This window comes from Fusarium coffeatum (assembly GCF_003316985.1).
Source record: "Fusarium coffeatum strain FIESC_28 chromosome Unknown BRIP53273_contig_332, whole genome shotgun sequence".
NCBI lineage: Eukaryota > Fungi > Ascomycota > Sordariomycetes > Hypocreales > Nectriaceae > Fusarium > Fusarium coffeatum.
In genome coordinates, this window is record NW_022158121.1 from 3,924 (window position 1) to 30,177 (window position 26,254).

The window sequence follows — 26,254 nt, forward strand, 5'->3', positions numbered from 1 at the left end:
GAGTTTGTACACAAAGGGAGGAGAGATTGATTTCAGGACGTGGTCAGAGGGGTGACAACAGGGTTTGTTCCAAGGACTTTTTTTTCTCTAGTATTATGGATATGGGGAGGCTTGTAATCGGGAATGTTGTATGTTGAAAGGGGTTACTGCATGCGTCAGGGCGTTCTGATAGATGATAAAAAATGGTTTCAATGTTTTGAATATCTAATTGTACCGAGTGATAATCTCCCATCTCATGATCCTGCGATTGATGCTGGCTTGTCTTGAGACCCCTTCATCTAAACAGCTATGCGTCTGTCGACCACTGCCAGGTCGACGAACGGATGATTTGCCAAGACTGGTGTAGCACTTATCTCCAGCTGTCAACTCACCTCGCAGCGGAGACGCCGACTGTGCGTGTTCGTTACAACTAATTGCAGGGATGGAAGAAAGGATTGGGGCCTTCAACCGAGCTGGTGGTTTCATTTCATTAGCCAAAGCGACGATCATCCGAAGGCAGCAGTTTAAACAGATGCTAGCTCTATGTCAATTGATTGACTGTATTCTCATCGAACGATAACCCCATAACTCAGCAACCGAGGGTAACATGGGCGGACTGAGCATGTTACCTTTCAGGTCGCCAACAATCTCAGCCAGCTGCTTGGGCCCTGGATGATCCCCAAAGCCTTGGGTATGTGGGCTGTAGTTTGTTAGCTTATCAACGGCTCCGTAGCTACACCGCACGTGTGATTGCTTCCACCAGGCACAGCAAGCAGTGAGGTGAGACGTATCACAGAATCAATAAACCACACGCGTAAACGGGATCGTTGCACCTCCTCTTCGGTAGTCGACGCCCGGACCCGCGGCTCATCCACACTTTAGAGGAACTTTTGAGCCAAGTTCCGGCAGATGCAGATTTCACTGCATTGGGGTCTCCCCATCTTCCTGTTGTTTTCGTGTCGAGTCAGGGGATAATGGGTGAAAGAAGAGGCAGAGCAGGGTGGAGGAGGGGCCCGTGCCGCCCAACCTCTAGGATCATGGTCACGATATTGTATCTAGACTTGATGGCATTGATGAATACAGGCAAAAGGAGGTTGGAACTGCAGTTGCTAATACCAGTAGGGACATACGTAAGATCGTTGGAGAGGGGGAGGCGAGAAGTGATCGACATCCACTAAGTTTCGTCTTGTGCCTTTGAGTGGTTCTTGAGGGCGGAGATGGAAACCTGGCTGAAGACAATGTATATCTTTTTCCTTTCACAGTAAGGGCAGGTCTATCAATCACTGCTGTTGCACGTGGGCAGCCTTTTCGATCGTTGGCGCATGGCACGTCCTGTAATTCAGTACATACATACATTCATAGCCTGGCATAGGGGCTCTTATCATTGGTATTGTCTTTTTTTTCTTCAGGTATCATCCTCCCATGCCAGGCGTGCTTTCTGCCAGGATTTGCTCGACGGAAGTGCATGTAGAGACTGGAAAGGCGTCAGGAGTGACAAATCTGCAGGATGCAGCTAGGACGTGATATGATGGCGAAGAAAAGGGTTGGTTTCCGTCTCAAACTCTTGGTTCTCACTGTCCATGAGCTGGTTTCCCGACTGGAGCATAGTAAAACGAGGTATCCATCCAGTCGCATACTGGGTTGTTAGCCTCTACTGGTCGGCTTCGTGACCTCATGATGTCGGGTTTGATATCCGCCAAGGGCATGCCAGCAGAGGCCCTCCAAGACGAGCATATGGGTCCTAGGCACTCCTTGAGTTCCGTCAGGATGCAAGAGCAACGTTCGTGCCAACTATGATTTCATAGCATCCATACCGGAAGGGAAGATTTAACCCGTAAATCCAACCACAAGTCAGGTCTTAGTTACTGTAGGAAAGACAGTTCCTGAGGTAATAATTAAGGTCCAGCCTTGCATTACACCAGCACTAGCTGACAGGACAAGACAAGACAAGACAATGAGTAGGTCTCAGAGCGAGCTGAACTATGTTGAAAGGCCGCCGTTGGTTTCTCGCATCGAGGCTTATCGTAATGTGTCGGCACTTTAATTGACGCCTCCGGTTTGAGTTGCTTGTGATGTGCGGCCGCAACGGCTGCTTACCGTACTGGAGAGGAGGAGGCGCGCAGATCATCCAAAGAAGGCTGAGGTTAAAGCAAGCCAAGACACAGGAAGAACGGATTTGGTTGAGCATCTTAGGCTTTAGCAATTGCTCCCTGTGATTGTCGCTGTGCATACAAGATGTACGTCACATCGGTTGGATGTTGGGACGGGAGAGCAACCAGGTGAAGACCCCGCTCCATTGCCCATCCTGGAGGCAGAGCAACATATGTGGAGGTAAAGTATCTACTAAAGGCAAGTAGACAAGGTAACATAGACGGGACAACAAATGAGCGTTACGGTCAGAAGCCAGGATAGCAAAGCGAATCGAGATGAGGAGATTGATAGTGGATGGTGAGTAGTTTAGTCGATGTGAAAGAGGGTCGAGTCAGGTCCGGCGGTCAGGCCAGTACTGTAAGCCGGTCAGGTGATGAGACGGGACAGATAATTTGGAAGCGGAAGGAGGAAAACTCTCAACACCTTGTTCTCCGTCAGGCAACAATTACTGTAAGGCGAGGGCGGGGGCATGGCATTCTCAGCAAATACCATCAGGGGAACAGGAAGGAAAGACCAATTGCGGTGTGCTGTATTAAGAATAGCCTGTCTTTTAGTCTTACAAGACTGTCAAATGCAGCGCCTAGTGGTGTAATGAGGTCAAGAAGAGGCAAGAAGAGGGCAGGCCGGCAAAAACACCAGCACCAACATTCACCACCAAGCAGCAGCCACCAAGGATAATTTACCTTTGGTGGACCAAAATGCAGAGTCCGAGCGAAGAGATTGACAGAATTTCTTTTGTTTCGTTTCCTGTCTCAACCTTGTTGTTCCTTCTTCCCGCATTGGCTCCTGACGAGGCTTGCTAGCCTAGCCTAGCCTCGAAAACATAGCGCTGGTCTTAGTGTCTGAAGGGAATGCGGCTATGTTGACATCCGTCGATAGTCAGAGCCGGTGCCGTTTCCACTTCTACTTCCACTTGGAGTGACCAAGGCTGTATACAGTATCACAGTGTGACTGCAGTGAACTGAGTTTGTGCAGCTGACTCTTGTCTAATTCGACAACATCTTGAGAGTGGCAAAAACCGAAGCATGAAACCAACTCCCTATCCGCAAGGGTTATTTGGTTGAAGGGAGGGGGAAGTTTAAAGCCCATGACTTTTAGATTGGGTCTTGTTTTAGAGCGGTGCCCAATTGCTCAGATACAGAACAGGGGAGAGGAATGCTGTGCTGAATACTCAGGACAAGGCTGTGGGAGCGTGGTGTTGGATGGTTGACGGTACATCAGGGCTCACACTGACACTGTAGTACTGCCGGACCCAGTCCGACAGGTGACCAAGAGTACATACAGTGAGTTAGAGGTGATTTGATGATGGCATCACAGACTCGCATAGGATGTGATTGATAGCAATGGCTCTTATGGATGAGGGGTACAGCAGTGCATACAGTCAATGCGAAAAAGGAACTCCAAGCCCAGAGATAGTATTGATCTCAAGATTGAATAGATTCCTCACTTCTCAGACTTGAGGGTCGATATGCATGATCTGAATTAGCTAAAGGTGTTTAGAGGCTACTTAGGCTCTGGGAGACGTTGTCCGCCCCCCCGACGTCGTTCTTCGCAAGTGCCCTAGATACTAGTAGTATGTAGCTTACTGTATTGAAAATGGATGCTTTGGTCTGTCGTGCTGGTTACTGTACCCTGACTAGCCTGGCTCAAGTTCAGCCAAAGCCATCCATGTCCCGGCATCAATCAGACGCTAAATAAATTAAACCCGCCAGCCTCCCCTGCTAAGTACCTTGGACTTTATTTCTACGACCACGCCTACCCCCCTTGTAGCCAGAAACGCCCCCACCCTCTCCTTCCCCCACATCAAAAGCAAAGATTGCAACATTCAACGCTTGCCCCTGTTCGGCCATCTGCGGCAGCGAATAACAAGCTCATCGATGACGTCGAGCTGGTGGAGCTCGGCCGGGTCTTTGCAGCAACGGAGCCGGGGACCCTATCATCCGCCTCTGACGTCAGGGCCCCCGTTTTCGAAAAACGGTTTTCGCAGTGCTCTTTAAGAATTGGACCTGACTATGAGAATGGACGAAGAGATAGGTACTATATGAACCTATGAGAGCTGAGTCTAATACTCTTGCAGAAACAAATCAAAGCAACCCTGAGAAGCTAAGTATAACCTAATTGCAACATTATGGGTTTACACGAGTCGCAAAGACAGAAATTCCATGTTACTGTGCATGCGGTATGTACGTATCTTACGCTTTGTGTCTTCTGCCTCAACTCGATACGTAGCAAAAGAAATTCTACAGTGCTGTATGCAGGTATCCACGCCATATGATGATATCAGGTGGTTCAAGGTGGTATGGCTTCATATTCCTCTTGCCTATATGTGTGTAAGACATAATTAGGCATTTATTCCATCATGTAACTCCAAATTGAGGGCGTCTCGATCACAACCTCTAATTAGTTATGTATCTCATCGCTTGTTTTGGCGTCTGAAGCGACATCCAAAAGAGGGGGGGAAACAGGTTTCGCGTCTAAAAGTCTCTTTGTGTCTTTGTCGTCTTCCTCCACGCCCCATCAACATCCAATCCAATGTCGATTCTATCTGTCTGACTCTGCAGTGACCTCTGGACCCTCTTTTCCTTTTCTCTCCCTTAACTGTAACCGATTGATAAAATTGGATTTGATTTGACAGTTTCTCAATCTCTCTTACACAATCGTTTCTCCACGCCGCAAAACCTAAGCAGGGGACCGATAACCAAACCCACCCCCTGCCCTGTCGCCTGTGCTTTCTGATTTGACTTTTTTCTTTCTCTTCTTGACTCCTTCCAAAATACCCCAAGCTGTAATAGTACTAGCCCCCTAATAAGTAGGACCCTGAAGATCGCATCGCGGCGCTTCTTGAGCAGAGACGTGACCGTGGCAGAATCTCAAACGCAGATGAGGAGCCTAATTTCTCCGTCGACGTCATAATGCGGCCCACGACGCCGTCATTATCGTCGTGTCAAAGTCCCTCTAATTAGCCTGGGAGGGGCCTTGCTTGGTCTTTGTCTTAGTCTTACGAATACTGCATGCTTCTTTTTATTTTTCGACTGCCCAAATTTGGTAGGTATCAAGCGCTTGGAGGAGGCAAAAGCTGGGGGGACCGATGATGGATAATAAGCAGCCATTTGATCAATGGCTCAGGGATGGTTGCAGCTAAAAGGGGGCGATAACTGTGACTTTGAATCTCACTTCAAGATCATCACCACATTTTACGGTACGGTACGGTACAGTACCCAAGCAGGTACATACACACTCTAAATATTGGGGTTATGAGCATGACACGGGGAGTTCGCCCCAAGGGTCCTGAGCAAAGTCATGTACTGTACACTAAGTAGGTAGACTATCACCGGTATAATCCAGTACTGTAACACTTCACCATCTGTAAATAGTCTCTCGTCCGACCACCTCAAGGAAGCTTCTTGCACCGCCCCGGACCTATGTGGTCGACGGTACACTTGCAGTGCAGCGTCTCACCAACTCGGCCAGTCTCATGCCCTGAACCCACCAACACGGCGCCGGATCTCTTGGGTTCCGCGACCGGGCGCTGATATCTCAGCCTTGATGAACGTCATATCACCAAGTCAAGTCGCAGTCGTGACATGGCACAGCACAGTTGTAGGCCCCCCTTCTCCTTCTCCTCTCGTCTATTCCGGCTTCCAACCTCCGTTGTCGCAGTGAATGCTGTGTCTGTATGTACATATTCACGCCAGACCAGGACGTTATGAGCACGCGTCCTTTTCGCCACAGAATCGAAGTACCCAACGTGGACATGCTCAGATGGAGTAATTTAGACGCAGAGTGGAGGAAACTCCCCAACTCTGCTCTGCAGCCAAGAGAAACTATCAACAACGGTACCGTTAGATGGCGCTTGACTCGGCAGGCCAGATATGCATAACCGTGTAATGAATTCAGCCCCTTTGAATATGGCATTTTCAAAACCACCATCTCAGCTCAGCTCCATGCCATGTCGCATTACGAAGGAGATCAAACCTGTCTGTCCCTGTCCCGCAAAGCCTCAAATTACCATCCACAAATCAAGAGTCTTAGACTGTGGCTTGCTTGACAAGAGATCGGGATTCAACCAACAAAAGGGCAATACTTTTCAATGTACAGTAACAGGGATGTGTTTTGCTGTTGCAGTGCAGCTGTACAGTACTGTACTCTGTAAGTGACCACCAATTAGAACATCCCTAAAGAGTACAAGGATGGATCCATTGAATCAGAGGGAATTTGGAGGCAGATGCGGAATTGGAGCGCAAACATAGATTTGGATCCTAGCAAATAGAAGACAGGCATTCACCTGATACTCCACTTTAAGACCCATCTCATATGCAGTACTGTACTGTACCTAGGCAAGCTAGGAGATATCATTTTTGACTGGCGGCTTTGAGAGTGGAAATAATTGTAACCAGTACAGTACTGTACAATGTTTCTAGAATGCAAGAGTCAGTTGAGTTTAATCAAAGAAAAAAATTAATTAAAGACGAATGGGTGTCATGGCCATAAGCAGTCACCAGTTCATCTCGTGTTGATCCCCTAGTAGAAACCTTCTAGTTGTCTTCGTCGTTTTATTCTTTCCTTCTTTCCAGTACCTTAGCACCTAGAGTACTGTACCTACTGTAAGTGCGTGCTAACAAAAACAAAAACGAACCTATGGAAAACACCACAACCCACTCCACTCGCAAGCTAGGCCGCATTCAATACTAGCACGCCATTTACTTTCAACACCTAAGCCTCTAATCTCATTTCATCTCATTCCCGGCTGCAAACCGGCCGAGGCTCAACTTTGATCTCATGTACACTACTGGCTGTACTGTACTGTACTGTACTGTACCTACACTTATTGAAGCAGCATGTAACATTCTCCAAATTCTCCTTCCATGGGACCAAATCCTCCGGGGATACCTTGTCCTTGACTGTACCTGTACTAGACTAAACCCTCCAACCCAATCTCACCTCAAAGTTAATCTACCAACACCTTTGCCTTCCTTCCCACCCCCACAAAGCTTGTCCGGTCTTGACAATGCCGCCGACTCGATGGCGATACCTCTTGCGGTAGGGATGTGTTCATCTTGAAACGCCGGTTTCTGCTATTCTCGGTCATGATCTACGGGCAATAACAGACGAGCTTGCAGCTTGCAGGGGGGAAGCCCTCCAACCTTCAGAGAGCTGTCCAATTGTTCCCGTCCGCCCTGCAAAATTAATTACATTATACCCAAGCTCTGGTTTTTTTCTTTCTTTGCGCACCGTAACTACATGGAGAAACCTGCAGTCCCTTCTTCCTACACTACGTACATGGAATAGGGGTTGCATTACGCGTCTGTGTCTCAAGTCGTGCTCCCCCCGATCTCCTTATCGTGCAGAAGAGAGAGCATTGGACGTTGACTTTGGCATCTGCAATACATTAACTTTTCTCGGTAAAGCCGTTCTGCCCTGCCCTGCCCGGCTTGACACAGCCAGACTTGCCAGGGTCGTACAGTAACTATCGTGCGGCTATCTTACGTGGTGGTGCCGCTGTGCTTCAAAGAGTGGGAGGGGAGTGAAGACCATCCAGCCGCCCTCGCGCCTCTGTCTCGCCCCTTTCTCGACATTAATGCACACTGACTCTATGAGGCTTGCATTGCTTTTGTTGGTTGCCGGTGTTCGAGTGATGGGATTGTTGCTGCCTCTAGACCAGAAACATGGGGTTTTCTCAGATGCCCATCTGCGCCCAAGTTTAGGATTCTCTAGGAAGTTCAGTACCAATACCTCCAGTTTTCAAACATATCTTGGCTTGGCCAGGTTGGGTTGCATAGTCACGTCGTAAAAAGTTCATTGGATCAATCTCAAGTTTGATTCTTGTAAGACTGTTTGACCACTATCTCTAAAGCTGCACCTCCTCTTCTCGTCGTCTTCAATGTCGTACCCTGACCTAGCCAACGCCTGGCCCAGGGGGGCAGGCCAAATGCGCGTGGTTCGACCGTAGATGTGAAACTAATAATACAATCCCTCCTCAAATCCATTCGTAATGCCTCGGGCCTCCTCCTCTGACTCTCAAAGTGCATCCTTGTAGAGATAATATTGAATGTTGCCCCAAAATATGGACATAAGCGATCGCTTCGAAGTAAAAATGTGTCTGAACATGCAGAACAAAAGAACCACAAATGTGGTCAACTCCATAAACGCCGTGTGGAAGGGTATCGGTAGGTCGGTCCAGCACTCCGCCTATTCCCATCCCAAAAGACCTAATATCATAAAAACCTGAGATGGTGGGTTTGAACAAGACCCAATGCACCGTAAGCGATAGACTCGAATCGTATACACCGCCGCTGTCCGCCTCGTGCTCCAATCCATGGTTCCTCGTCCTTTTCTGGCCCATTTCTCTATGCCGCGCTAAGCCGTAGTGTAGTAATATTTCTCAAGGTGATAAAACAGGGCGATTAAATGTAAATAATGTCGGTCGATTAGACTGTCGTCGCATCGCCTTTCGTCAGGTGCCATTCTTCGGCATTCCGTTCCTCAAAATTGAAAGTGTTAAGTCAATGTGCTGCAATTCGTTGTAGTCACTAATTGTCGTCATTGTTTAGTCCGAGTGGTGATCCTCGGAGCCAGCCTCGGAGCGCGCATCTCCGCGGTGAACCTTTCGGTGTCGTCGGAGATTGGAGACTACAGAGAAATGCCGGCCACATCCTTCAACCTCGCAAGCAAAAGCTGCATAATGTTAGCAAAAGAAACGCCATCGTTGCCTTCAATATCACTTACGCTTCTCGCCAGTGTGGCTATACATATGAGTTTGCAACGAGCTTGGTCGAGTAAATCGCTTGTCGCAAACCTTGCACTTATGCTTCTTCTGAGTGCTAGATGACACCTTGGAGCTGAACTGTCCCATCATGGATTGAGGGGCAGGAGGGATCTGAGAGCTCATCAAGCCTTGAGGTCGGGGCAGAGTCCTTGAAGACACCGACTCGATGTCAGAGCCGGCTGTAGAGTAATCAGAGACAGAGTCGCCGTAGTAGGAGCTAAAGTTGCCACTGGAAGAAATGGAGGAACTGGTAGAGTGGGTAGAAGGGAATCCATAAGAATCAACAGAGGATCGATCACTTCGCGCCCCGTAGATGGGTCGAGGTGTCTCCTGGCTCATGGCCAGCATGCCATGGCTGGCATCGAGAGCATCGGCAAAGCTCCTCCGTTCATCTTGGATGCTACTGCCCTTGGTGTTAGTTAAAGAACGTAGGGATGAGTCGGTTGCAATTCCACTCACTGTTGAGAAAACCTTCTTGCGTGCTCATCGGCGGGAGCCAGGCCGAAAGGTGGTGGTCGCACGGGAGCTGGTGCATAACCAAGTGTGTCGTAAGGGGCAGCTGATGTAGGGGCGAACTGGTGGTTTACAGGAGAAGCAGATGTGGTGTAAGTGGGATCTCCATAAGCAGCAGATGTTGTTTGCATGCGGTTGATGCTGAGTAGATCTATTCCAAGGTGAGCTTCACGATCAAACAAATATCAGTAATGGTAATGGTAACTTACCTGCAGAAGTGCTGGGCACTGGCATGGCGCCTCCGTAAGAGGCCATTGATGAAGTGCTGCTTGTGCTGGCGCGGCTTTGGGGTGGCTTGCCTGCCATCATACTGGGGTTGAGGGCTGGCTGGCTACCAACAAAAAGGCTGCTTCCAGCAGGAGGCGGCTGTGGTGGTGAGGAGGAGGACCAAGGGTTTGAGAAGGCAGGCGGTTGAGCAGGCGCTGAATAGTCGAAATTCAACGAGGGACCGAACCGCTGCTGGGTAGTGTCGAGTGTCATGGTCATGTTGGTATATGTGTGTGTATGTGATAGTAGTGGTTGTGTAAAGAGAAGTTGATGTGCAATATAAACATAGATCGGTTGACGGTTACGTGGGAAAAAAAAGGTTTGTTGATCAGATGCGGGATCCCAACTAGAATAAAAGCCAAGTCGGTGACACAGATCAAAGACAGAAGATCCCTTCAAGACTGGAGATGATATGGGGAGTTGAGTCGGGGCCAAGGTGGGATCAGCGAAGTCTTAAGTGTCTGGGTGCGAATTGACGTGCGTCAATCTGCCTCTGGAAACGGGCTGGGCTGCGGGAGAAGAGTGGAGTTCCCCCGTCTCTCTGAAAGGAAAAAAGGTGTGACGACTATGGTCTAGGTGATCGGCAGGCCGACGTCTTTTCGCAATGGCTGAGGCGACAGGGTTGGTGCGATGAGGTAGGGTCGTAGGACCAAGCAGCCAAATAGCAAACCAGGGGTGTTGTGGGCTGCATAAGATGATGGAGACAGTTTTTTTAATCCACAATTCGACTTGACTTGACTTGACTTGACTTGACATGACAGCCCACGGCATTCAGATAGTAGCGTCCGCGGTACTGTACGGATGGATACCCAGCGCTGAAGAGATCAGCAACTTTATGGATAGATCTTTGTCAAGAAATCTGGGAAATGTCCCTGAAAGCCAGAGTCGAAGGAAGAGACATATGCAAGATAGCGTCACCGAGATTCCAAAGATCCAATTTGTATTTGTGTTTGTATTCAGACTGAAGCTCGAACGGCCATGTTTCGAAAGTCGAACAGCACCAGGCCGGCAGTGAATCCTCAATTCACTACCCAAAGAAAAAAAAAAGTAACATTTGACAACACCAACAGGTTCTCTGAAAGGGGGTGCGATGATGGCAGACAGACAGGCAGGATTACGGGGTACGCACTGGCCATGACAGCCAGGTCAAGACGTGTTAGGGAGAGGGGTGTAGTCTGAGCTGAAGGCAGAAGGCAGAGCAGACAACAGAGTTGGAGGTGGGTAAGGCTACGGACGGCAGTTTGCAAAGGGACCCCCGCTATTCAAGGGCCGCTGGTCCACGAACGAACGCCACTGATGTGGAGGGTCTGAGATGAGTTGCAAGGTTGACGAGTACGTACCGGACTGGGAATTGAGGTGAACAACAGACAGGGCGGGATTATGCAGGGTCTGGTCAAGCCAAAAGGAAGCGTGCCTGTAGATGACTTGTTGCGACGCGGGCGGCGGGTGGGAATCGAGGGTCCTTCAAGCCACTCAACGGCAGCATCGAGGGATCCTAGGCTTGTTTAGTGCAGTGGGAATTGATTGCAACGAGCTTCTCGCTGAGTGGACTCTTGTACTGTAATAGTGGGCGTTGTCGAGTCGTGCGCTTGGTCATGGGGGGTCGGGCAGGGATCCTAGGTCAACAAGCAATGCCAAGGGTGAGAAGAGGAGTCCAGAGACGTACCAGTTACTTCGACAGGAGCTAAAAGCCGCCAGACTCATCGGGAGGCGTCGGCCACAGGGCGCCCCTGTCGCGGATGGGTGTTTACCCATGAGAGCCCTGACGTAAGGTACGTCAGGAAGCAGCAGCAGTGAGTGTGGGTGGAACTCAGAAACGAGACAAGAAACGCCGGGAACGCAAGACGGTGAAGGAATTGAAACAGCCTTTAGAGACGACGCTAAAGGGGGGCCAGTCCAGCAGAGGCATGCCATGCCATCGCATCGTATCGCATTGCATTGCCCATTGACATCGACATTGCCTATGCCATGAGGGAGAGTGGAGGGTGACAAACGAGTATTGACATCAGATGTCCAGGATAGCCTGGGACAGCATGGCAGCCGACTGACGTTGTGACCCCTCTTGACAGATAGCGAGAGCACTTTCACGAGGGGAATGAAACTGTACAATAACTAACAAAGCCGTTCCATTCAGGGCTAAAGGAACCTCAAGACCCTGAGAACCTTTTGGCATCGCCGTCATCGTGCTCCAGAGACGAGGTGGGACAGCGTCACTGTCACTGGAGCAAGGCACGCAGAGTCACCCCGTGCGCCCAAAATGGTGTTGCAGTGATGCCATAACTGCGCGCATTGTGAGTCGGCTTTGTTTCCCAACTACGGAGTAGAAGATGTCTCCTACATTCCCACCTGCCCAGTCCAGTTGCACAGAGCGGCCCTTGGAACCCTCGTGGGGTACTGCAGAGCATCGCACATTGCACATTGCACATTGCACATTGCACATTGCACGTATATGCCCGATGCCCGCCTCTTCTCTTGGTGTAGTATCCGATCAAGGCGGATAATGGGCGCGGATAATTGTCTACTTGGCTTGGACACTAATTAATATGTAGCATTCGCCCAGGGTTGAAACCCTTGCCTGCCGGTCTCGCAGCAAAGATCCATCCTATAATGCGAACATGTTCAAAGGTGTAGTATGCGCTTTGGTATGTATGTTGATGTCAGCAATTGATTTCTGGTGTCCTTCTGACTTGCCTGGTCTGCTCTGACTAGTGCCGGTGGCATGTACATACTCTACTGTGATTTTTGAACGCTTAAGCTTGGTAATTTTGGTGTGTTTAGCTTCGCCCCGTGCTCAGACCTGCCTCCATAGTGAGCGGACCTTTGCTAGCTCACTGCTGCCTCCACATGGGGGAACGGCTTCTGAGATAAAATCAAAGAATGTTTTATCGGAGGGAAGAAGCACGGTTGCCGTGTCATGTACATGTCATGTACCATAGGCAGATAGGTACAGTATTAGAGTTGTGTGTGTGTGTGTGTGTGTGTGTGCTTGTGTGTGCTAGCCTAGCTAATTCTTAGGTTCAGTAGAGAGAAAGGGTGCCTAGAAGTCGAAGTCGCAACTGAATCGTCATGCTGCACTGTGCCCTAGTTCGTTCTTTCCCCGTGCAAACACCTAGGAAGAACCCTTCCGACCCATATCACTGGCGAAAGGCACTGTGTGGGGTAGATCTTGCCTCAAAGGTCCCCTGCGTGTCTTTTTTTCTCTTTCCTTCAATCTTCCTCACCTTACGACTCCCATATCACCAAATCATTTATCAATGGACAACTTCGGATCAACACTAGGTATCTCTTTATTGGCCACAAAGCGTGCGTCTACTATGTATTCGTCCCTGGCGTCGATAGTGACAGCGACCCTCATTCAGCATTATTGAGGCACCACCACAAAGCCAAGTGTGTATACGCTAGACCCGCTACAGTAGTTCATTGTAGTAGCGATGATGGGAGTGGCGCCCGACAGACATGGGTTCTCCAGCGTGTAGCCAGTCAACGCGAAGACAACCCTCCTCATCCATCGATCCGCTACGGAAATAACGTCAGGGTGCTTTGGGCCGCGAATCTGATGTGACCAAGCATGGGAAATGCAAAAGGCCACCAGGGGAGGTGCTTAAGGTATGGGTCACAGTTGATAGGGGCCCGGACGCAATCGGACCAGCCGTCGCAGACCGCTACGAACTAGGATTTGTGATTTACTCTGGGTTGTTGACTGCAACCAATCATCTTCACAAAACGCTTTACGGTTATCACTTATCCCAACCATTCTGCTTTTACGCACCGGTACCGTATACACGGTGTTATTGGCATGTCTGTGACCTTCCGGGCCTGCTATTATGTACAGTACAGTACTATTGTCTCCTATCTCGGCAAGGGGGCCACTTCAAAGGTCATGGAGCTTTTTTTATCATAGGTTCGACTAGTAAGCCAAGAGACCAATCCAATTTGCACGACCTGAACATGGACACTGGGTCAACTCCTGCAATCATTGCTCAACTCAGAAGGATGTCGACGTCGCATCGAAACTAAAGAGAAGCCCGGGCACTATTCAACGCCACCAAGAGCCGCCGGATTTAAGCAAAAGTATCAACTCATTTCACATATGCGGGCACGGTTCGTCAGATGCAGTACCAAGTGACCTGCTCTGTTGCGGAAGCAGTGAGGGTCCACAAACTCAACCCGCTGCACCTGGTTTGAGTTTACTTTTACTACTGCGAAATCAACTCACTAACAAAGGCAATCGAGAGCAGTTTGTCAGAGATACGCTTTCCCTTAGCCACTCCGGTACCTTGAGAGATGTCGCTTGACCCCATCGTGGTAGCTTGTCAGTTGCCTTGTACGGATTCCGGCCGAGCCTCCTACAGGCTGCTTGGACTGCCCCCGTCCGGATTTTCCTGAAGATTGGAGCTAGACTTGTCAGCTATTCCCAAACGGAAAGGGGTAAACCAAAAAGGGATGTTTGAAACATCCTTTACGCAAGGGGGCCTGGCAAGGTTTTGATTGGGATTGTCTCCCAGATCTTGCGATCATCATTACCCTCCGGCATTGAATCTGCACGTTGTGAGCGATGCCGACGCTATTACAGACAAGCGTCTACTCGATATGTCGATCCGGCTGTTGAATGCGCCGACTGTCATTCTACCAACTATTGCCAGGAGGCCGCCTTCATTCAATTCATATCGTGTTGCAGATATTCACAGTCAAATACTGGAATTATTGCCTTAAGTAAATACTCAGATACAGAGAGTCCCTGCACAGATGCAAAATCACGCTTGTTGGTATATACTAGCTCGCCCTGATACCCGAGATTGACGACCTGTCGATCATGATGGGGCTACCAGCAGTCAGCTACAGACGTTCCACGCATGATCATACTCAACTGGGTTACCGTTCGGTGAGGTTACACATTCCGATATTTTCTAGAAGCTGGGCTCGTCTATACAGACAAGCAATCCCTTGGTTGGGTACGAAGATCGGACTGTCCGAACTAATGATCCTGCCTTGCAAGAACACTCGTTGCTTCTAAAGATTGGAAAGGGTCAGAAAGACTGCGCGATGTGGGTGCGTTCTTCCAATAACGAGGCGACAAAGCCACTAAGAGACGATATTCCAACAGGGGTATGTCTCAGACTCTACCAGCATTCCCCAACCCGCCTGAAATATCCCGGCTGGCCAGTGCAACCCAGACGGCACACCTGATCAACAACTTCACTGCTTTAAATTCGATTTCCTATCTGATGAAATGTTTCTCTTCAAGCCTCATCTCGCCTTGAAGATTAACAAGTGGATTCGCTTGAGATTACAGCGAAAGAAGAGCCGGTGGCGCTGTGTTGAGTTTGTTTCCAAAGCTTCTGAGGTGCTTATTTCCCCAGACTCAGTTGAGGGCCCGTCCGTTCAACACGGTTACAACTTCACTGAAACGTTCTGACGTAAACAGCCCGACATTCTATACAGCTATTCGATACTTCAGCGTTCGGAAAGTATAGGAGGCCTCGTCACAGCAGTGCTGGTATCCTTTAAGTTATGGTCATAATATATGTGTCTTTCATATCAAAACAGAACAGCCTAGAATATTATACTCCCGACTCAGCCAGCAGAACAAGTCACTCATCAAAACCACAAGCTGGCTGGTAGTCAGCCTATTGCTAGGGATTTGTCGGTCTGAGGGCGCCTCATCTGAACCATGTCATTACAACGACAGCCAAGACATTTTTGACGTGCTATTGAGCTCAAGGGTCGTTTGAAACGGACTGGCACTAAAACAAACGAAAGCCCAGCAACCTTGAATAACTTCAGCAACATTTTAGTCACCCCAGATCGTGTGTGTAGATCTTGCTCTGTTGGTTTTGACAAACCCAGGGCAATGGTTGAGGAACTGATGCTCAATCCACGCAACACGTGTTGAGAGCACCGGTGCGGTGGTGATCTTCAGAACCAGTGTTCCATGAACCGATCTGCTGGGTACGCATTACCACACTGCACAGTACTCTACAGCACCTAGAGTAAACTGGATCTCATGAGTTGCCTGACTGAGGAACGATGCTCATCTTCCCCAGCATTTCAGGGAGCTTTCAATCCGATGCCAAGACCAGCTCCTGGCGACAATCAGTGCAATCTTTCTAGGAAATAAGTGCAAGGAATCAATTCCGCGAGTCCCGCACCTTCAGGCTCTCACCACCGACCACGATTAAACCTATCCTGGTCCCGTGGAACTCAAGAGTAACCCTGTGATGTCAATTGATTAAGGCCAGGTACAGTACGTACTGCTAATACAGAAGTAGTACAGTGCATGTTACCTCTGAGTCTGTGCAGACTTGGCTTTCATCTCGGCCGGTGCGTCCGGACTAAAGTCAGCAACAAGACAGACAATTGGGTACAGCTTGTACATACGGATACCGTACGCACTGAACAGACATGACTGCGGGGCGAACGGTAGCCAGTGCATATTTGGCGCGCAAACTAACAGCTCGGGAGACAGCAAAGCCGGCGCCACGGAAAGAAAAAGCATAACACAGGCACGAGTCAAAACAGGAGCCGCTCAGAGGTAGGCGCACTTGATCTTGATGGGGGCCAAGCAAGCCGTGGAGACAATGAGCGTTTTCGGCATCCCGATAGCGGGTCTTCAGAAAGACAAGACAGGTCCCTGAAGAGTGAAGACCCAGTTGGACTTGTCGCGGACCTTGGGAGCCAGGGCTTGATTCAATCATTACGGTTCAGCTGACGCGGCAATTCTAAACATTCAATGACAACAGAATGAAGCTCCCAAGTCAAGAGAGGGGCTCCGATTACCGCAAAGTAGTTGGACGAGGGGAGAAGTCCCTGACGACCGTGCGCATTCTCACGCCCGCTATCCGTATCTGAGAAACAGAATTATCAGCTTGACCCTTCTTCTGCCATGACCACTTGGGATTTTGTCCGCCATTGGCTCTAATACTCTATCGTCGAACCGAACCTTGACTCTGAGGCGGGGCTGTTACATAGATGGGTTCCCAAGTACTCGGTATGAAAATTTGTAACGCTGACGGTGGGATTGATCTTCGTCGAAGCAGAACGACACTGAAATCACACTTTGTATCGCTTGTCTCGTCGAGGGTTTGAATATCAGCTTGGTACGGAGTATGTAATACCTAGACGATGCCCCTGGTACAGTACAATAGCCTCCAAGTCTAGCTCCAGTGTAAGCTCTGGCTCTAGTGGAAGACTCAAAGGCAAGTTACAAACTCCAGAGCATTTAGACCGCAACGGCAGACGCAACGTTGTTTTCTTTAGCGGCTCAGTCCTGCGACCGTGACCCAAAGGGGCAAGCACTTGGCGCCATCAGGACAGGGTTTTGAGGAAAAGAAGAAAAAGAAGGGACCTTCAGCTGGTGTAGTGACATGAGTTGTATGTACGGGCAAGGCTGGCTAGCTGGACGGAACTATTGACTGTCCAAAACTAGGAACTGATGGGTGATGAGGCCATCACGTCTCGTACTGTACTCGACATTGGCCAGGACGGTTCATGAGGGACTCGCAGAGTCCCAGTCCAGTCCCAACAAGGTTTTACCAGGATGGGAGATTCCTGTTGCTGCTGGGGTTCGTAGGATCTTTTGCTCTGCCAAGCTCCATTCAATTTGCCTTAGCTCAACTTTCGAGCACACGGTCGCGGTACTTGACCAACCCCTGTACGCCTCCCGCCTTGTCTCGTCTGGCTCTGACTCTGGGCTCAGACACTCACTTCTCTGAGAGGCAGAGGCAGAAGCGCGCTACCAACTCAGTGCCGGGGTTCCACTGCTCCCCCATTGTTTACCCCGGTACATGTCGACAGTCTAAGAGACAGTCTAAGAGGAGCAGTCACTTTTTTTGCTGAATCATTTGCATTTGGGCCTTGATAACACGGACCGCACTTGAGGCTTGAGGTGCACCCTCTATCAAGGCGCAATCTGAGCTAGCGGCATGTCCTTGTCATGTTGTGTCTCTCTAGCACACTTCTCTTGACTCTTGCAAACTTCTCAGGGGTGTTTGCCCTGCCGTCCTCTTCAGACTATACGACGTTGTTGTGACAGATGAGGCGCCAGTTCACCCGCGAAGTCGCCGAGACATGCAAACGGAACGCTTCCTCTGGGATGGCTCTTTAGCTTTCCCGGGACGCCATGTTTCCAGTCGAATCAATACGCATACAGGACAGGACAGTACTGTTATCACAACACATATGAGTAATAGTCAATAATCACCCTTTGCAACTACGTACCTACCGTGCTGTCGGTGGTAGGCAGAGTACGGTAATCACTATCTTGCACATCGTCAAGACCAGTGACCCTGCGACCAACGCGTCTATTTGCTTTTGACTGCCAATACCAACCAACGTCTGCCGCTTTGGCACATTAAAAACATGGGCATGGTTGGCTCAGGTGATACATATTGGTACGGAGTCTTTCGTATCGTACCCTGTACTGTCAAATGGGTACGTTTTTGTTTATACTATGCGGAACCAGCTGGTGTTGCTGCCAACACCGCACCGTTGAGTGTTACTGGTGATGCAATGGCGGCGCCGGTAAAGCATTTTCCAATGATTCTGTTGGTTTACCGGACTGCATCCGTCCTTGCAGCTTCCAGCCGGCGCTTGGGGGAGGAAGAAAAAACGAAGAGGCCAAGAGGGAGGGAAGGGAGTACTTTGCGTCATGGAGCATGATGTGTTTGGGTTGGTGGTGACCCTTGGAATTCTGCTTGGCAGGGAACCGACCTCTTCCTTCACCCTTCCAGTCAGTGTTGACAGTGACAGAGGCCAACAAAAGAGGGCTGCGGCGGGGTGATAAGGTATGTCTGCAGCGTCATCGATCTGCCATCCCATGTTAGGCTAGGAACCAAGCCAATGCCTGCCTACTTCCTGCCAGCAGGAAAACGCGAGGCTATTTTTCTCTTCCGTCTTTCGCGCCTTGTTGCGCGATAATCGGAAGCATAGAACCGCATGTGATGCAATCCTTACATAGTACTAATCAGTCAATAAAGTCCCGGCTGCTCAGGATGATACGGCATGGCAACCAGAAAACGACTATGCTTGGAACACTATCGCAACCAACGCGATCCGATCCACACTCGCCAAATGGATTAGACATTTGAGTTTACTTGGCACTCATCATGCAGTTCTAAAGGCGTGTAATCTGATGTGCCGGTTGATATTGTTACGGAGGCTATTCGTAGACCAAGTTACGACAGCCCAGCATTTCAGCTGCTCAAGCCTTTGAGACATCACATCTCCAATATGAGATTTCACAGGGCAGTAGGGAGATGGATCAAAAGAACGGTTCAATATAATGTGACAACATGTCATAGCGACTGAGCCACCCTTGTCTCGTATCTTTCAGTCGTGAAACAGTATTGCAATAGCAAAACATGATCAATCATGTCCCGATACTTTAATTATAGGGTAGGCGACACATGGTTGTGAACATCGTCCACCATTCAACATTAATGGCTTGTGTTGCGCTCCAGGTGTGTTGTATAAAGTTTTCAATATGTTGACGGGGAAGAGCCTTGCATCTGATTTCTATCCGAAACAAAGCGTCCATTGTTCAAAGTTCAACAGATGCTAACAAGTGAGCATGGAAGTCAATATCGAAAGTTTAACGAGCTCGAGCAAGGGGCACCCTCGTGTCAATTGTCAAACGTGCATAACGGCCTGCCCGATGACAGGAATAAACAACAGCTCATGATCAACTGCCGAACATCGAGTGAGTCCACTCTGCCTCATTGTCTACCCCAGAAGGAAGGGTTCTCTGTCCAAGGCCGTGGAGGTGAACCTTAGAGACCGATACCAAGTTTGTTACTATTCACAAGACACCGAGGTTCCAATCGGAGGGGCTTCGGCCTCTGGATACCCGCAAAGTCAAAGCCCTAACTTGGAAATGAGCCGATTAAAACAAGCCTTAGGGACCCAGATGCTATGGTATCATCGTGCCTTCATGCAGTCCCACTGAAGGAGCACTGTCAACAGCATAAGGGTCTACCTGGCAAACATTGTGGAAGGACCAGGAAGTCCTAAGGGTCCTCACGCGATGTCACACATCAAGAAGCATAGGAAATCATCACCACTCAGAGTGAGTTAATGATGGGTGAACGGTGTATCATATCAGCTGAGTCAGTGTTAGATAGCCTCTCCTAACTATAACCCTATCGACTGAATCACCAAAACCAGAGCCGCCCAGATGACCATCTCAACCCTCCAAATGACTCAGGTCTTCCCCTCCCAGTCCCTTCATGGAAACAAGCTATCAAAAGGGACCGTTAACACGGACCCCGGATTCTCAGCAGTCTTTTGAGTGTAGACTTTTGAAAGTAATATACAACGAAAGGAGACGACCGAAATGTCATCCCCACAAACTAAGGCATCTGCATCTATGGGCAGTATTGAAGAGAAAAACATAATCGACAGGTAGACATCAACCGATGGGTCATGACCTCATGAAGCGAAAAAGGGAAATGGGAGTGAAGTAAGTAATGGGGAACAGAGAGAGTAGGCCCTGCAGGACCGGGACAGCCTGTTTCCAGTTGGGAATGCCCTCTCCAGGATCCAGCCGAAGTAGGGGTATAGTGCCAAGCTGAAGCCTCCGAACAATGCGTCTTCGGCTCATAGAACCAGAGCCCACATGCTCACACAGGGATCTCAGTATGTGATTCCATTTTCCGAAAATAGCAAGGGACCTCTTTGGTCCGAAAACAATCCCGTACACCTTTCCAAAACGCCCAAGGTCTCAAACCAGACATGCATGCAGCTTGCTAAAACGACAATATCTTGAAAAGACTATGCATCTTCCTCCTTACTTTACACGCGAGGTGGTGCGCCACCTCGACCGTGTCCTAGAGACTCGAGGAGTTCATGAGGCGGGATGTGTCGCATTCCGCTGCCTCGGTCGTACATGGACGTAGGCGCAGGGACGTAGCCCTCACGCTTCTTGCGGATGCGGTCGAGAATGATTCCACAAAGGACAAGAAGAAGCATTAGTCCAAGTGCGATGGCAAGGCCGATGAGGACGACAAAGCCCAAAGCCATGTGCTTCTCTGAATACGACATTAGTATACATCAAACATATAGCATGGCGTAAAAACTTACCTTCTTTAAAGAAGCTGTCCCTCTGAGAAAAGATACTGGCGATGGTGCCTGGACCATCACCCGCCTTTATCGTCATTGCATAGGGTTGGTACGCTGTGCCATTGAAGAGAGCTGCAGAAGCAACCCCAAAGTCAGGGATGTCGATAGAGCCTGTCAACATTAAGACCTGGTTCTTATCCAGCAGATCGGTGTCCTCATGGTCCTCCGTGACGGAAAAGACCTGTAGGCCGCGGATGATCGTGTCTAATGACAAAGAAGGCTTGACAGTATGCCAAGCTTCACCATCATACTTCATGACATAGATAGAGTTGTCATCGGCAGAAGTGCCAGACACCCAAAGCTGTTTGTAGTCACTAGATCCGGGGGAGATGACTGAGATAGGACCGGGAATATTTTCGGAGCCGGGAAAGTTGGACCAAGATTCCGAATTGGCGTCCCAGCTTGAAAGGTAACGATTGTCTGACCCATTGCCACGGAGATCACCACCAACAACCAGCTGGTTTTTACTCATCCACAGCAAACTGAAGACGGTACCCTCAAGCTGACTACCTGGGCGATTCCACTGCCCAGAGTTCACGTTGTAGGTGCAAAGACCAGGACAGTCCAAGGCACCGGCAGTGTCGAATGAGCCGCCCACATAGACCTCGCCAGAATCACCGGGACGAACGGCGATCGCTGCGACGGTGCTATTGGCACCAGATACAGAGGGGGGTTGTGAGTTGAACGATTTCGATTCCAGGTTGTATGAGACAAGGCCACGGATATCAGTCCCATCGATTGCACCACTGATATCACCACCCGCGAACAGGATGCCGTCACGAACAGCGAGAGCGACGAAAGTGGAACTGTTGGAAATGTCGGACCCGAGTCCTGTCACAGTATCATCCTCGAGAAGGACGATATTCTGAATTTCTTCACCCTTCGTTGACTCAGTAGTGAAATGTCCTGCGAGGATAGTGATGTTGTAGTCGTTATCGTCATAGAAGACACCAGTCACGACGCCAGTAGTGTTTCTGTCGAATGAAGTCACATCACGTCGTGTTAACTTGGAAGAGTTAGATGACGACGTGGACGTGCGAATTTTAAGAGGGAAATGACCGAGGCCGTCATCCCCGAGGGTGGCGGCACCACCGGCGCCAAGCTGTGCGGATGAAAGAGCGCCGGCATAGAGAGAGCCTCCGTCCATAGGAATGTCAAGAAGAGCAGCTGTAAGTGATCCACCAAAGGCAGGATAGTTACCGTCAAGGTTTTGCAACCAATTGCCCTTAGAAGTCACCCAGACGGCGAAGCCGTCCACTGAGATGGAATTATATTCATCGAAAGCGTTGCATGAAGAGAAACTGCCGGTGAAAGCGATAACCAGTTCAGGCGTATCCGCGGTGATGTTTATCATTAGTGGCACAGCGTACTTGACAGGACCGTCAAGGCCAGCACCCAAGGGACTCCATTTATCCTCTTCGGTATCATAGACGGCAATGTTGTCCAGGCCAGCCACGGGTCCATTGTCGGTATTTGAAAAGTCTCCACCAACATAGAGCTGGGTGTCGTTCAAATACATAGTGAAAACCTCGCCGTTGAGGCCACCGCCGGGCTCCTTGACATCGTCATTTTCGATAATAGCGAGGATGTTGTCGTGATCCTTGGAGGTGAAGTTGCCACCAACGTAGGTGATATTCTTGTCCGTGACAAGAACAGATACACCAGAGGTTCTGTCGAAGCTGGCGCCAAGTTTGTTGATTGGAGAGCTCGAAAGGCTTGATGCATTGACGACGGCTTGTTCAGGGTCGAAGTCGAAGAGACCGTTGAGGCCACCAGTTGAGTTGGTAAGGGTAAATTCGACCCTCTGAGCAACGATCGTCAGTGAGTCGACGTCTTGACCAGCCAGTGGGCGAAGGGTGACCGAAGGCTTGAAAGATCCCGAGCTCTTCTCGATATATCCGAAATAGATCTGGTCGTATTTGTCGAAGTAGTTCGTTTGGTATAATGTGGACGTGAAATTAGTATCCTTGTCATCATCACCTGCCATGATGCCCGTGATATTGACACGACCTCTTGAGTCACAGGTGTCATCGGCTTGACAACCAGGGGTGTAAATGTTAACAGAATAATTGCCAGATTCCATGATATTGGGATAGAACGTGACAGAGACTGATTCGGGGTCATAATTGCCCTCAAGTTCAGCAACGAGGTACTCAGAGCTGCTCTCCAAAGAGGGAGAAACTTTCCAGGGTCCGGTGTGAGTAGCCGAGGACGGGTTCTTAACTCCGCCGCATTTCGGTTCGTTGAAGTCAGAGATAGCATATGCATAGATATCGCTCTGATATAGCTCGATGGCCTCTAAGCCACCACCACTGCCATACCAGTCAGAAACAGCAAGTCGGAACCTATTCATGCCGACACGGTTGACAAATGTGAAATCTTGATAATCATCGTTGTCGAGGAGAGGGCACTCGCTAGTGCAGGTAACATTGTTTCCACTCTCTGGATCGACATATGTCAGGTTCATGATTCCATCAATTGGGTAAGCGACGAAGCGAAATGTTTTGGTGCCACGGCCATCCTGGCGGGTATTTCGAAGCCTCAGCTTGGAAGGCGCGAAACCAAAGGAGAAATCGGCTTCCCAGTAACCGGGTGTGTTGTCTTGAAGTAACCAAGGACTTGACGAAGACCCAGGGCAGACAATGTCTTTGGGGTCAGTACTTGAAGAGCCATGGTCGTCGGTGATGTTTGCCGTCGAGAGGTTAATGATCTGGCTGATAGATTCGTTGGGGGCACTCGAGTTTCCTAGACCTGTAAAAGTACCACCAAAGATGATGTGCCCGTTAGAAGCTTTCGTGATGGCCTTTACAGGACCATTGAAACCAGCGAACGGTAAGTTTGTCCATCCATCTGTGCCAACCCATGCGATCGCGTTGGTGGAGTTGGCGCCCTTAAAATTACCACCCACGTAAACCGTGTCTCGTTCTTGGTCGCAATACACAGCGTTGACTTCGCCCTCGATTCCGGTCAGAGGGGTGATTTCAGTCGTGCTAGGGTTGAAGAGCGCAACTGCCTTCGATTGTGTGCCGTCCAAGCTCGTGAAATTACCACCTATTACCACTCCCTGCATTTCTCCATTACTGAGTTGGAATGAGCACATGGCTCGTATCGAGGCATCGCTGGATATTATCGATGTGAAGGCGCCATTAGGCAGTTGGGCCAGGAGTGACTCGCTGCCATTGGAGTTGCGAGGACTCTCATTCTGCCCCTCATATTCGTAAAGTGAAATTCCATCAAAGTCTCCGACTATGCCGATCCTGCCTAAATTTGAAAAGTCAAGGTTCGGCGATGGTACTGAGTTGAAGTTGATGGCTTGTGTAAAAGGCGCCAGAGCTGCTAAAGCCATAAGGCTAGAACCCAGAACGGGACCTAGGCTGTGGCTTTGGCGTGCCGATGGGCCACGCCGTTGAAGAGGTAATCGCATAACTGTGAATTATCGCCTGCTATCGATATGATCGTTTTCGCTACCGGTTCCCGCGCTGGAATATCAAATTTTATGAGTCTTGGAAATCAATTTTGGTCGCGCATGCATCTCAGGATTGACTGTGGGCCATGTCAAGGGGCAAAGAATCGCGTTTCCTAACGGTCGAGAAAGCGGGAGCGATGCGGATTGGTGCGCACTGGAAGAAGCCAACCAGCTGTGAAAACAGGTAAAGATCGTGGGATATGGTTCGAATTATTCGTCAAGATTGTCGCTTGGAAAGTCGCTTGTTGCAAAGTCGTCGAGTGTGCGCAATGGAAATTAAAATCGTGGTTTGTAGGATGTAGGTTGGGCGGCTAGCAGTACTACTGCAGCACGTATGCGGGAAATTGCTAGCGATGGCGATGTCCGTTCTCTAGGCGTGCATTGGATTTTCCAGTATCTGACCACTAGCCCGACTCGGTTAGACCCCAATGTTCAGTGCAATGCGGTACCTGCGCATGGATGTGGGATGACGACAAATAATTAAGCAGCAACCGAAATAACAGCGTCGTAACGAAGAAAGTGGACGAGGCAAACAACATGCGTCGATGGCTCTCGATTGTAAAAAATGTAACAATCTTGTCTTGGTGATGAAAAAGGAGAAAATAAACGTACCTGAGTTTCACGATGTACGACCGAGGTACGTAGTACAGCCACAGAAGTTGTGCAAGGGCGCCACCTTAATTAATTCAGCACCCAATAGGTTTGAGAGAAGCACCCAGAGTTTGATTATCGGCGAGCGTCGTCCTCGTATCAAGAGATGTCGTTGGTGGCAATGATCTAATGTACGATTGCCCACTGGGTGATGGTTTTTCGTGTTCTACCGCGTCCAAAGTGCGGGGTGACGAGGTGCTTTTGCAGTAGTTGTGTGTCTCCGAGGTGAGGCACGCGTCTGGGTAGCTGGTATTCGATTAAAGATTGAGGTGAGGGACAGATATCGTGTCTCCAGGTCGACAACCGTTGGAATGCTGAATTAAGGCCGTACAAGATGGCTGGGTGGTTCGGGTTGCTGCAGACTGAAGAAAGGGCGGTAACAAATCTAGATAAGAAAAGAACGCGGTATTAATGAGTGCGAATACCGAGTATCAATCAATTGAGGCTGAGGCTGAGCCGGAGCTGGTATTCAATTGTTGTCGAGTTGACGTGGGCGGTGTATTAAGTATAGCACACTGACTGGTGTTGTGCTGAATTGGGGAAACAAACAATAGAGAAAAGAAGAGACGAGAAGAGACGAGTATAACGAGTGAAGGGTTGCAAGATGCAAAGGTAAGGATCCTCCTCTCTCTCTCACGGCTCTAAGAATTATCGCGGAGGATGAGGTGAGAATTAGGAGAGACCGAGAGGGAAGAGCTGATTCCCGTCGATGTTGGCTTGGCTTGGCTTGGCTTGACTGGGGTTTCCAGGGGATGAGTGGGGCTTCCTTTTCACCTGCCGCTGCAAGCTTCCAATGCTGGGAAACAGCTACCTACAGAAGAACTTACTGGCTAAACTCAACTTCCATGCATAACGTTCATAACATCCATTGCAATGAATGTACTATATCTTGGATTTGACCAACGCTGAGAGTGATATTCATCGTGATCCTCATCATCGCCATCCATATACTTACTACTGTACATTTGCTGATCTCTTACCTCTGACCGTTGGCCTCCTTCATACCCATGCTCAAGTAGTGCGTGGCTTACACGCTATCATGGCTGAAGCTTAAGCGGTTGATCCAGACAATATAACTCGACAGTGCAAGGTAGTGCCCAGTGCCATCGCTACCCGCGTATTTTTGAGGCTATCACGCGCTAAAACTCAGGAGGTTGGGGGATAAGGCAGGGGCTTTTCGACTGTGGTATCACAGCCTGTTGTGCATTGTTACTCTTGTTTGTCCCCAAATGATAGCGTTTTGATGGTTTGTAAGTTGCATTAGCAAGCGAATGGCAATTATTGGAATTGAATGTTTGTTTCTGGTGCTTGCTTTGATAGACGAGAATTTGATTGCTTTGCAGTAT

At 49.4% G+C, this 26,254-nt stretch overlaps 2 protein-coding genes across 2 annotated transcripts; both read right to left on the reverse strand.

The window, feature by feature from the left end:
- Window positions 1-8,677: 8,677 nt before the first annotated feature.
- FIESC28_10796 (uncharacterized protein) lies at window positions 8,678-9,895 on the reverse strand (the record flags this gene model as incomplete). Its single annotated transcript, XM_031164926.1, has 4 exons — window positions 8,678-8,805; window positions 8,857-9,299; window positions 9,356-9,560; window positions 9,619-9,895. 4 exons carry the CDS (start codon window positions 9,893-9,895, stop codon window positions 8,678-8,680), a joined length of 1,053 nt encoding a protein of 350 aa, XP_031011002.1.
- A 10,569-nt stretch (window positions 9,896-20,464) lies between these two features.
- Window positions 20,465-24,215, reverse strand: FIESC28_10797 (uncharacterized protein; the record flags this gene model as incomplete). Its single annotated transcript, XM_031164927.1, has 2 exons — window positions 20,465-20,700; window positions 20,753-24,215. The coding sequence occupies 2 exons, from the start codon at window positions 24,213-24,215 to the stop codon at window positions 20,465-20,467; spliced, it is 3,699 nt and encodes a 1,232-aa protein (XP_031011003.1).
- Between the last annotated feature and the right edge of the window lie 2,039 nt (window positions 24,216-26,254).